The sequence below is a fragment of the Cydia fagiglandana genome, chromosome 4 (genome assembly GCF_963556715.1).
Source record: "Cydia fagiglandana chromosome 4, ilCydFagi1.1, whole genome shotgun sequence".
Lineage (NCBI taxonomy): Eukaryota > Metazoa > Arthropoda > Insecta > Lepidoptera > Tortricidae > Cydia > Cydia fagiglandana.
In genome coordinates, this window is record NC_085935.1 from 14,197,697 (window position 1) to 14,210,581 (window position 12,885).

Consider the following 12,885-nt stretch of genomic DNA (forward strand, 5'->3'; position numbering starts at 1 on the left):
CGTACAGTCAGCAACAGAAATTGCTAAGCGGGCCAGGTGTTCAATAAGTTTATGTCCAAAATGATCTTGACGCGACTTTATGGTTAAGAGAATAAGAACGTGTCAAGGTAATTTTGGACCACCTCGCCCGCTTAGCAAAGCAACTTCTGCTGCTGACCGTGCTATGAAAGATTATGGGTACGTACTCCTAGTTGAGGCGACCGAACGGGTCCAAACATAAATGTGATATTGCTCAGCATTATTTTTATTCAAATCAGTTTATTTTTTCAAACTGTCAAAACGATTACCTATGTCGTCTCGTGACGAGCAAAACTCACTTTACTTAAAAAATAAATAAACAAAAATCAACCTTATTTGAGCACTTATATGGTTCACTATGGCTATGACCTTGTGGTGGTAATTAGTGAGTTTTGCTTGTCACCAGACTTGATGTTACTGTGGAATTTATATGAAACACTAGCATGTGACATCACAATCAATTTACCTACTCTTTATTAGTTTTATAGTGGTTTATATGGTAAATTTTATATGGGACGATTAGCCTTCGCGCCGGTATCCGGTATGCACGGATTGAATATACCATTGGACAAGCCGAAGTTAACATGGCCTGTTTTTAGGGTTCCGTACCCAAAGGGTAAAACGGGACCCTATTACTAAGACTTCGCTGTCCGTCCGTCCGTCCGTCCGTCCGTCTGTCACCAGGCTGTATCTCACGAACCGTGATAGCTAGACAGTTGAAATTTTCACAGATGATGTATTTCTGTTGCCGCTACAAAAACAGAATAAAATAAAGATTTAGATGGGGCTCCCATACAACAAACGTGATTTTTGACCTAAGTTAAGCAACGTCGGGGGGGGTCAGTACTTGGATGGGTGACCGTTTTTCTTTTGCTTTTTTTTTTTGCATTATGGTACGGAACCCTTCGTGCGCGAGTCCGACTCGCACTTGCCCGGTTTTTTTACAATACTTACCAGTTCTGGGCCGTCTTCAACTATGCTGGGGCCCTTGGGCACATAAGAGTTCGGGGCCTTTTTGGAAAGTAAAGAAAGCTAATTAAACTGACATTTTTCTACAATGACCTTCTATTTATTATCGGTAGGTATTGAAATATACTGTTACTGTATGTCTTTCGGGGCCCCTAAGGATGGGGGTCCTTTGGGCACGGGCCCCGCCGCGTGTGCCCTTATGGTAAAGACGGTACTTATTACTGCCTGTAGGACATGTGCAACTCTTTTCAATTAGGCATGTTGGTAGAAATCAAATTAGGTATCTATACAAAATATGGACCCTGATGCTATGTAAAATAAAGGGAAAGGGCATTAACAGTCACAATCTGTGCAAGCAACATGCATATAATTATATAGTGTGCGCGCGTTTTAGCTAGATATGTATACAACCTACATCAAAGTCTTCAAATCAAACATGCAACTAACCTCCTTTAACATATTAATGTGGGGAACATTGACGTTTAGATTACAGTTCTTTGACATTTCCACAGAATTTAATTTCAGCCCAAATAATAACTTGATTTTGTTCATTATTTTACAACAGGTATTAATCCAATAATTTGTGACAATGACCAAGTGGAGTAAACACGCTACTCAAAAGAAACCCGAACAGATTTTGTTCTCTAAGAACATTTATCAGCCGCCTAGAGTCAAAGTAGCGCACTGGGAGTTTGCCCTGAATGCTGAGAAGAAGGATAACTATGTGTATCGGGATCAACTGAGCAATCATTTGAGTACTTACAAACGATTGGGTACACAGGACATTGGTACAGGGATGACGGAAACAAGACACATGCTCGCCCAAGTTTTTACTAGGAAAGATCCCGTGTATCCGTTTAAACCGCTGGTTAATTTCACGTCTTACCCTTGCACGGAGTAAGTTAACAATAACTCGAAGTACTCGAACTGTAGGTAGAGATTTAATTTTAGTTGCCTAAGGGTCTCCCCAAACATATCGACGCGCATTCGGCAAAAGCCGATAGGAAAAAGCTTTATGTCCGCGCAATAAGAGCGAAAAAGCCGTCGACGCGTTGGCAGGTGCCGGCCGATGCGAGCCGAGCCGAACGACGACTTTTTCGCTCTTATTGCGCGGACATAAAGCTTTTTCCTATCGGCTTTTGCCGAATGCGCGTCGATATATATATTTGGGGCGACCCTAAAAGTAGGCGCGCACGAGCAACGGTCTCTAGTAAGTCGATTAGGTGTAGGTACCTATAAATACCTATCATAGGTACCTATTATATGTAATATGGCCAAACCATTCACGTGAAATTTAGTCACATTTGTAATAATAGGCATGTAGCTAGGTAACACCGATTCTATCGCTCGAATATGCATGAAACTTGAGAGAGCATTATTAGAGGCAGATAACGAAATTTTGATTTACGATTTTCGCGGTAAGACCTTAGGTACGAAAAAGATTACATACCAAAAACCGTAGGTACCTATAAACATAAGGCTGTATCTTTACAGCACTATGGACGTAGTTTTACATAATAAGGGGGCCCGTTCGCAAGTGTGGATGTAATTGGCCCTTAATTAATGCTGCTGTTTAATCAGCCTTAATTAAGACTGATTTTTTAAGAATAAAACTCAAACGGCCCAACTAACATTAGGCGCTAAATTTAAGGGTTAGAAGAGATTTATATAAGCGCCTATTTACTCTTTAGGTGTTGTTAGTACTCTAAAAATAGGAGTTATAGCCGGCTATAACCCCGTTTTAACCCCGGATTGGGCACAAATTTTATCACCATAAGATTTATAACAGTGCTACAGTAGGGTTAGCGGATAAAAAAAGAGACATAAGAGCGGTATAGTGGAACTACAATAGTGTTAATTAATTCTTTAGGAGCTATATGGGTTGCATATAGGTGACTACAAACTGTTGTATTAGTAGAGCGCTAAAGTAGTGCTGTAATAGCGTTGATTAACAACTTAGGATTTAAAAGGGTGCCAAATAAGCGACTACTAACTGTTTGAGTAGTAGTGTAGAGCTATATAGATGATACTTTCAGCTTTAGATGGTATATTAGCATTTAAAGTCAATATTTGTAACACTCAAGAAGGTAATTGCACATTTTTTCCTTAGCCCTGCCTGCTTTGGTTGCAGATGTTTCCATTTTGTATTATTATTTGTAAGCTTGCACTGTGACAGCTTGAAGTGAAATGTAATGGCGGATAAATAAAAGCAAATAATTATTTTAGTTCACTGATGCCGGTGTTATCTGCGGATTTATGATGGCGAAATTAATTACACTGTCAATAACTATATGTACTACTAACAAAATTTTAAAGGGCCTCTGATCCTTTGCATATTTATCTGAATATTATATTTTTTAAATTGTGGTCCACCGTATTTAATTTTCGCAAAATTACACAATATACGTGAAGTCCGGTTTTAAATACAACAATACTAACATTATGTCTATGTTGAGTAAAAGTATCGATTTTTATTAAGTATTTACGTTCTAATTAACAGTTTTTGTTTTGCTTATTGATTAATCGGTCATATTAACATGGCGCTATAGGCTTAGGTTGTAAGTAAGACTCTAATAACACTATAAGATGTACTAAGGTATTGAATAACGCCCGTCTGCGACTACATGATCTATAAAAGTGACTCATAACTTCTCTTTTCGACTGTAAGTGAGACAAGAGAGTTAAGAAGCGATTGCGAGTAACGGAGCTATAAAATAGTTTTTATCGCCTGTTTAGAACCTTAAGTGAAAATTGCAGCTGTTTATTACTCATATAGATGTTAAGGTGGTAGAATTCACTTTGACCTATAACACTAGCTGCTTAAGATCCATTATAGCGGCCAAAACGGCTACTGTGGATCTTAAAGCTATACATGGACCTCTTAAAGACCTTGATGTTACCAGAGCCTGTAAGCTTAGAGTATACAGCTATTCTACAGCCGTTATAGGGTAATTGTGTCAGATACCGTCCAATTATAGGAGATGCCTACTTTGAAATGCTAAAAAAAAATATTTAAGTAGTCTTACTTAAATGTGCTATATTTGTTTGTATTGCTCATATTGTCTATTTTAGGTTAATATTACGTGACCTTAAATAATATTTACGGTTTATTTTATAAAAAATATTTTTTGAAAAAGTAGGGTTATTTCAGTTTCCGTCCGCCTGTGAGCTACTTTTCGTCCACGTATGAGTCAGTTTTCGTCCACTGTATGAAAAAGTACTGTAGGGTGCATTATTGCATTGAAAATCAATTATACCTATCTTTATTTTTAGTTTTTATGTTATATAGATAATTCTTAGTTAGTTACTAGCTTCTGCCCGCGACTTTGACTGCGTAGAATAGTTATTTTCGTGATAAATATTTATATATATTTCCTTCCTCAGGACGCAGACTGACAAACAGTGTCGCTACGTCTTACGTAGGCGAACAACGCGCGAACGCGGCGCGGCGCGGCGCGGCGAAAGCGGCCGCCGCCGCGCCGCGCCGCGCCGCGCCGCCTGACATTCGCGTGCAAATCGCGCCGCACCGCGTTCGCAACGAGATCGCTTACGTAGGACACTTCTATGGGCATCAAAGGATTGATTTCACCGCGCCGCGCCGCGCCGCGTTCGCGCGTTGTTCGCCTACGTAAGACGTAGCGTGTTACATTCGCATTTATAATACATAATATCAATATAATAAGGATTCATTTATTTTAAGCTATGTACGTTACTAGTACCGACTTAGTTTTGTTGTATATAGGGTCATTGCGTTAGTTTTCATCAACTCATCGGAGCTGCCAGAGTAGCTGGACAATAAAATTTATCATGAAATACCCACTTAAATATATTAGTTATTTGTTTTCTTGTGTTAATTTATGTATAGGAAAAACTAATGCAGATGCATTATTAAGATAAACACCAGTTATAATTATAATACCTACATCTACCAACTTTTATTTTATTAATAATAGATATTTAACTTGTTTTTCTTAAATTACTAACAATCTAATACAATCTATTTATCAACTTTAGATAATATTATTTATATTATATTATTATTTGAGAAATTCAGAGTCTGAATATACATGCATGGTCATTCAATAATTTATTTTTTTGTAGGAAAAGATCTCTATGTATAGCCCCCTCCACACTCGTGCGCGAAACGCGGCGCGAAGCCGCGAACGCAAGTGTGGCGTCGATTTTCGCAGACAGCTTCGCCCGCGATTCACGCACATAGTCTGGAGGGGGCTTATGGTCATAGTCGTCAGGGAGTTCATTCTGAATTAATTAATTGACCATAGAGATTTAGGCACTGCAATTCTTTAGAAAAACAGCTCGTGTCGTGTATGATGTGCCTTATAAAGAATCTATGATAAGTAATATGTAAAATATTAATGTTAATAACAGCATAAAACAAATTAAAATTTCTAACACTAAGGCCAAGCGCGCACCACGATTTTTTGTCGCGCGATAATTTAGTCGCAGAAATGTAACGTATGTGTTTATATGGCAGTGCGCGCACATGCGACAAAAAAATCGAAGCGATTTTAAAATTGTGATTTGCCACATTTTTCCGCAACTGCTCGCGACGCGATTGTCACAAAGTGAATTGCAGCATACGGAGTTGTATGGCCCCGCGCGCACTGCGATAATAAAATCGCACCCCGGACCTCAGTCGGCATTTCGCTCTCAAAGAGTCAACATATCGGAACCTGCTTCTCTAATGGAGTCACAAGATGAGACGCTAGATGTTGACCGTTTAATTATAGAAATAGAAGGAGATCACCTTTGTGGTATAAATACTCAAAGTCATACAGCGATTGCATATTGTTTCACGACAAGCGGCTGGGAAATCCATGTCGAGAATGAACAAATCGTCGACTTTTCATCGCAGTGCGCGCAGTGAATTTTCTGCGATAATGTAAAGCGCGATTCTAAAATCGTGTCGCAAAAATTAAAGTCGTGGTGCGCGCTTGGCCTTACAGACGCCCGGACCGCGACTTGCGGTCCGGCGTACGTTCGATCGTGTGTAAGGTGATCCGCCGTATGTACGTCCATTAAAGCCGTGTAACAGACAACCGCACCCATGAGTGAGAGCGAGAAAGAGATGGCTTTTAAGGACGCAGTTTTATAAAGCCCCACATTCACACTCCTACCGTCCTACAAACGGCTAAACGGTAGGACGGAACCCCCATACACAATCCTACCCAACGAGGCGGACTACGAGGCGGCCTACAAAGGAGTGTGAATGCGGGGCTTAAGTGAGAGCGAAAAACAGATACTTATTAAACCAGCATCCACACGGCCTGGTACAGCTATCAGTTCATGCTGTAGGATATAGAGCGAGATAGGGAGACAATTATATGTCTCGTTCTTGCAGGACTATTTTGTAACATCGTGTAAATACTGCTTAATAATCATAGACATTTCAATTATTTTAAAGCCCGCTCCACACTCGTGCGCGAGTTGCCGTGCGGAGCCACGAATGCGACTATGGAGTCGATTTCGCAGATCTGTGATCTCGACTCCACGCTCGCGTTCGCGGCTTCGCGCCGCGATTCGCGCACGAGTGTGGAGCGGGCTTAAGGTTAACTGGTTTGCAAAACAAGCGGTATCCAGACGGGATGATAAAATCGACCTATTTGATCAGGGATGAAATTGGCGTCAATCTCCAATTTAATCACCAATTTTAGATTTATGGTAATATTAGAGCCCTCTAAATTGAAAAAATACCCCAGAACGAAACTACTGGCGTCACAAATTATATAGTATTCTTGCATCTCATTTTATCGGTAATATCGGGCATTATCGGCGGTTGAATTCGGCGAGCCAAATTGTCGTTTGCGTCCGCACGTCCTGATTCGATCGGGCAATTTAATCAGATTGGCAAAAAATTGACTAGTCTGGATACGCGTTCTTACAATTGCATTACTTTTTTTTTTAAATATTAAGGAGGGAAAATCGTAAGTATTTGACATTTTTTATATTAAGATTCGAGAAATGCTTGATGCTTAAATAATTAATTGCCTATTTTAACTTATTTCCTCGCATATTTGGAGGAAAGCACTATGCTCCGGTGGGAATAGCAATTCGTGGAATCGTCTCATTGTCGGACTCAGTTCAATTCTTTCATTTCGTCGAACAAAATCGAAACTCATCCACGAATTGCTATTTTCGCCCTCTGTAATCATGTAATAATAAATCTCGTCTACACCACTCATAGTACATGGACGGAAACTGAAACAATATTCAAAGCTATTTTTAGTTTTCGACCACGTATTTTAAATATGATTTTAATCAAGCAACAGTGACAAAATCGTGGACGAAAACTAAAATGTATAATCTTTAAGCAAGAAACATCATTTTAAGAGAAAATATATAGTAGTTTATAAGTCTTTTGAAGTGAAACGACCATAACAAATACTCACCTAGCTGTTCCAGTTACCGTCCGTGTGGTCGGAAACTAAATATTTTCAAAATTAGTATGTCAGTACTCGTCCACTAAATTTATCAAAGATTATTATGAAAAAACTATAAAAAACACTTAAAATTGCGTTTATTATACTTTTAAGTTGCAGTATGTGCCAATAACGTAACTTAAACTAGCTAAATTAATTAATAAACTTACCGTGAACATTTGCCGCTAACACTTTTTTTTTCTTGCAAAATGACGTTTTCAGGCTCTGGGTGCAATGCCGCCACTTACATAATTTTTATTTAAGCCGCTATTTGTCAAATAACACTTTTATTTTGGTCAAAATATTGCTTAGACATTATGGATTGCAACAAATCCAAACATGTGTGAGAAGGCTTGTTTCTATTCAAATTTTCCGCAATTCTTTGTAGCAACTCCGCCAAGTGGACGGAAACAGGCACTGGACGGCAAACAGACACAATTACCCTATGTCTTTAGGTGATAAAATAAGTGCTAAGTGTCGCCTAATTGTTTGTTGGGGGGTTAGGTACCTACCCGGTCATGTTAAAAATATTTTTACCTCGTGTCACTCTTAGTATCATGCCCGGCAATTATGTGTGGTGGATGAACTCAAAAAATCTCGGTACAAGTTTTTTAATTTGCTGCTGACCTAGGTATTCGGCTGATCAGCTATATTTAGATTCAGAAAACAAGATGTACCTACACCGAACCGAATCTGAATTATAAAGTTATTATTTATTTCCAGTACTCCAAGTAGGAACAGACTGATGAAGAAAGCTAACCTGGCCCAGCTCCCGCCAGATTTCGGCATGATGGACTACATGACGACACATCAGGACGATTACAGAAACCCCTTCCCGTCCGTACTCAAACCGGTGAGTCGCTATTTACCGTTACTGACAAATGAAAAAACGTGACCACTTAAATTTCAATTGTTTTAGAAAATGACACCCTACTATACAATATGTATGTAGTTATTCCTAATATTCCACAAACATAATATTTATTCACACGATGGCGGTGGCGCTTTTTATCAAGCGTTGTTGGATTTCGACCTTAAAGCGTTGGTCGTTAAATCGAATTTAGCGTGCGGACAGATTCAAGCTCTTTTTTAACGCGCGTTGAAAAAGCACTTGTGCGATGAGGCCTAACAATTGCATAAATAGAGCCACCACCAAAATCGTTCGTTGACAAAAATATTGTTAGTCTGAAAATCTGAAAGAAGCTGAGGAGTTACAGCTTTATAACGTAATTATGTTGGAATGGCCCAAATAAATCTTGCTTTCAGCTGACAATGCCCACACCGCCATGGCTGCTGAACCGCGTCATTCGTTCGGACCTTACGCACAACCACGGCACCGCGCCGCCGCGCGGGGACTACCAGTGTCTCGACACCCACACCCCCATCGGCCACATCCGCCAGCTAAGGCTGTTCCGATACCAGTCATTTGATCCCGCCACTTGCCTCCAGGACTTCCCAACTCTTAAAACTACATTGGATAATAATGACAACACAAATGTTTAATTCAAACCACTTTATGTCAAGAAAAAATAATAGAACATGCATAATGAAATTAATAAAACACAACAAAAAAAACTTAAATCCAACAAAGTATTAACTTAACATAATGTAGGTATGTATTTGTTTGTAATACATTTTAACAATGTTGTTTTATCATTATCAACAAACCTCTGCTATGATTAAAAATCTACGTATTATTTAAATGCATTTGTTTTTATATTAGATTTGTATTGAGTCTATTTTAGCAACATCATATTAACTATTTAAATCACTGAAAGCTTCATTATTGACAAATTAAAAAATGTAGAAAGCAATTTATGCATTCAAAATTAAATAATTTGTTTTATTTTAACATAATAAGGCCACTGCAAGTATTTGCATGTAAATCATGTGTAGGTATTATCAATTTACCCTGTTACATTATTTGAACTCAATGTAATAAAGAACTGTGGTAGTGCAGTTACTTTTTAGCAAAGTATCTTAAATTACTAGAATTACTCCTGTTTTTCGAATCTGTCAATCTAGTTCGAAAAAATTAGCCCTTAAACTATAATATCTAAACATGTAAAAATATAAAACGGAATAAGTTAAACTTAAAAAATCATAGAAAATATCTTTAGTGAGTACGCTTTCTCTTAAAACTTTTTCCTTTCTTGGACTTAAATTTACGTTTAGTTGAGGTGCGATTACTACTAGTCCCTGTGATTTCTTCTGCCAACATGCCAACTGTTGTCAACTTTTTCCTGCGGTTTTTCTCAGCTTTAGAGACAGGAAGTCTGGTGAGGTAATTTTCTTCATATTCAATCCGTTCCTGTTCTTGTTTGGATATTGAGTGCTTTACATGATTCCCTGTAGTGACTTCCATTGGTGCCTCTGAATACTCTTCTCGCAATTCACTCATAACTCTGGAATTAAGGAACTGTTTCTTTGACCTCTCTTTATTCTTCTTGTCACTACCAGCCCTGGATGTGCTCTCTTCAAAATGTACAGCTGCCAGTTTGGGAGGGACATATATATTAGTCTTACTAGAATCCTTCTTAACTTCATCATCTTCTAAGGCATCACTAGAATCATCCTCCTCATCATCAATCTTACTAACTAAATTAGCAGGAATAGCTCTAAATGACTGTGGGTCTTCTTCAGTGGTGGAACCTACTGCTGCAGTCTTGACAAGCTTATCAATTTGGTATTTTAATTTAGAATCTACAGGACGAATCTTTTCAAGCACAGTTCGAATCTCAATGAGCCTATCAATCGATGGATCAGAGTCAATCTTTTCACCAGAGCATTTCCTTAATACAATGTATGTCAAGTTTATCAAGTAGCTGAGAAGCATTTGGTACTTCATTTCTAAGAAACTCAATCCTTTGTCAGTAGTGATTTCTCCAGTCTTGACACGAAGTAGCATATTGTCCACAAGTTGTGAGACTTGTTGTACATTCATGTTCATTTCTTTTAATAAATTGACAGCTTGTGGCAGATCAGGCTGCTCCGTTTCTTCTGCTGCCTGAAAAAATATTGTATACATTGTTAATCACATGCACAAATCACGAGTTTACTCAAAAAGACTGGTTTTGATCCGATGTCTATTGATCAAACTTAAGTAGATATTCTTTATAGTGCATGATAAGTATAAAAGTATATAGTAAATGAAATACAAATATAAGACTACGTAAATGATTTCTCCCGGATCTATATCTGAATCCCTAAAGTTTTTTCTCCTATCTTTGCATTCCCTAATATTGTTTGTCATAATGATCAGTTGTCCTAACACTCGTATACCCTAATTTTGGTTTCCCTTTTATCGACTGGCCGATTTTTTTTTGTCCTAATATGTTTTTCCCTACTGGCACTTTCCATATTGGGTATTTATCCTAATGTTATGTAGCATAATTCTTTTTGTGCCTAATTATTGTTAGGCCTAAAAATTATATATCCTAACCATCATGTTACCTAATTTTACTTAGCCTATCGTTTCTTGACCTAATACGCGTATGTCCTAATTTAAATTTCCCTCCTAACCTAACCAATGTAACCAATGGCAGCATTTCATTTTTGCGAGGATCGCAGTTCTAACCTAACCTAACCCACTTTTGTGACAGCAGTTCGTTTTTTCGAGGGTCACAGTTCTAACCTAACCTAACCCACTTTTGTGGCAGCAGTTCGTTTTTTTGAGGGTCACAGTTCTAACCTAACCTAACCCACTTTTGTGGCAGCAGTTCGTTTTTTCGAGGGTCACAGTTCTAACCTAACCTAACCCACTTTTGTGGCAGCAGTTCGTTTTTTTGGGGGTCACAGTTCTAACCTAACCTAACCCACTTTTGTGGCAGGAGTTCGTTTTTTCGAGGGTCACAGTTCTAACCTAACCTAACACACTTTTGTGGCAGCAGTTCGTTTTTTTGAGGGTCACAGTTCTAACCTAACCTAACCCACTTTTGTGGCAGCAGTTCGTCTTTTCGAGGGTCACAGTTCTAACCTAACCTAACCCACTTTTGTGGCAACAGTTCGTTACCATTCATTATGGAAAGTAATTGTTATGATAATTGATCAATAGGAAAAGTAACTGTTATGATAATAGATCATTAGGGCAATAGCCATTAGGTCAAAACAGTTAGAGCATGTTATTTTATGCCAAACATTGTTAGGGATTTCGAAAATATGGTAAAATACTTTAGGGATCTTGATAGTTATGGTATAAATGCTTAGGTCAAATGATTCTTAGGCTAACCATTACATTATGGAAAATAATCGTTATGACAATTGATCGTTAGGGCATGTGCCCATTAGGACAAACCAGTTAGAGCAAGTGACTTTAGGACAAACGTTGTTAGGGATTCAGAATGACACCCATTTCTCCCAGACAACCTTTGAGTAGTGCTAACTTTAAAAGAGTAGTGCCGATATACCCATACTCGTTTTATTAAACTTCACTAAATTGCAGTTTACATGCAGATTTGGGCACACCCTACTGTACTGTACACTCAGACTCATAGTTTCCAAATAATCAAATGCTTAATAAGCTTTACAGTGAGTATATTTTATAAGTTACCTATGGTTGTTTTATTGTTTCAAAAACCATAAAACTGAATGAATGACTATAACATAAATTATTTTCTTAAAAACGACATCTGCTGATTTCTTGCGGAAATATTTTATATTTAAGGATACATTAAGTGTCGGCCAATTTAAAATCGATACTCCCATAATTAATTAAAAAGTTGTGTTATTTTCTCACCTGAACCATGTTGCTGCGGGATAGAATAACCTCTCCTTTCCAAAATTCAAGTTAAGAAAATATTTAAATACTTATTTCACCTGCTGCACACATTCATTCAGGTACTAAATCTGATTTGATATACAAAATAATTATTTTTAATTATTATAAATATAACAAAAGAAAATGTGAAACCGACGCGCACCTTCGTGTTTGTTAATTGTTTATGGATTTATGTTTTTAAATTTTTTAGTTTTGTTTGACTGTGATCGTGATCTGAGTAGGTGCACAGATTTTCTTGTCTATGGAACTATAGTCTGTCAAGCCATTTCCGTCAGTAGAAAAAGTGGTAAATTTTAATCACTGTAGGCGAGAAGGGTTATTTACCTAACTACCAAAATATATTTTAATAATAAAATAAAATCAAACACAAAAATATAGAAGTCAAATAAGTTGGACCAAGAAAAGTGTACAGCCATTTTGATAGCCCAAGCATGGCCCACGCAGTGGAAAAACTTCCATGAAATTATGAAGTATAAATAACACTTGCACTGCAAAATCGCTGCATAGTCTATGACTATGATTGTCAAATGTCACCTATTTTATGTCTACTTTTCTGGCTGTGGTCTGTGGTACTTTAGTTTGACTGCGGCAAAGAGCATATAATCACTACGTTTTAAGAGTCGGCACTCTCGAACAATCCTCGAACCGAATTATGAACGTACATATCCCAACACACCAAAT

General features: G+C 37.9%; 2 protein-coding genes across 2 annotated transcripts; one reads left to right on the plus strand and one right to left on the minus strand.

Annotated features, from left to right (window-relative positions):
* The first annotated feature begins 1,554 nt into the window (after positions 1–1,554).
* LOC134663806 (uncharacterized) lies at positions 1,555–8,932 on the plus strand. The gene is made up of 3 exons (XM_063520315.1): positions 1,555–1,884; positions 8,151–8,280; positions 8,694–8,932. The coding sequence occupies exons 1-3, from the start codon at positions 1,577–1,579 to the stop codon at positions 8,928–8,930; spliced, it is 675 nt and encodes a 224-aa protein (XP_063376385.1). The 5' UTR covers positions 1,555–1,576; the 3' UTR covers positions 8,931–8,932.
* Positions 8,926–12,372, minus strand: LOC134663804 (neuroguidin). Its single transcript, XM_063520313.1, has 2 exons — positions 12,163–12,372; positions 8,926–10,434 (listed from the first exon to the last, which is right to left on the minus strand). The coding sequence occupies exons 1-2, from the start codon at positions 12,169–12,171 to the stop codon at positions 9,544–9,546; spliced, it is 900 nt and encodes a 299-aa protein (XP_063376383.1). The 5' UTR covers positions 12,172–12,372; the 3' UTR covers positions 8,926–9,543.
* Between the last annotated feature and the right edge of the window lie 513 nt (positions 12,373–12,885).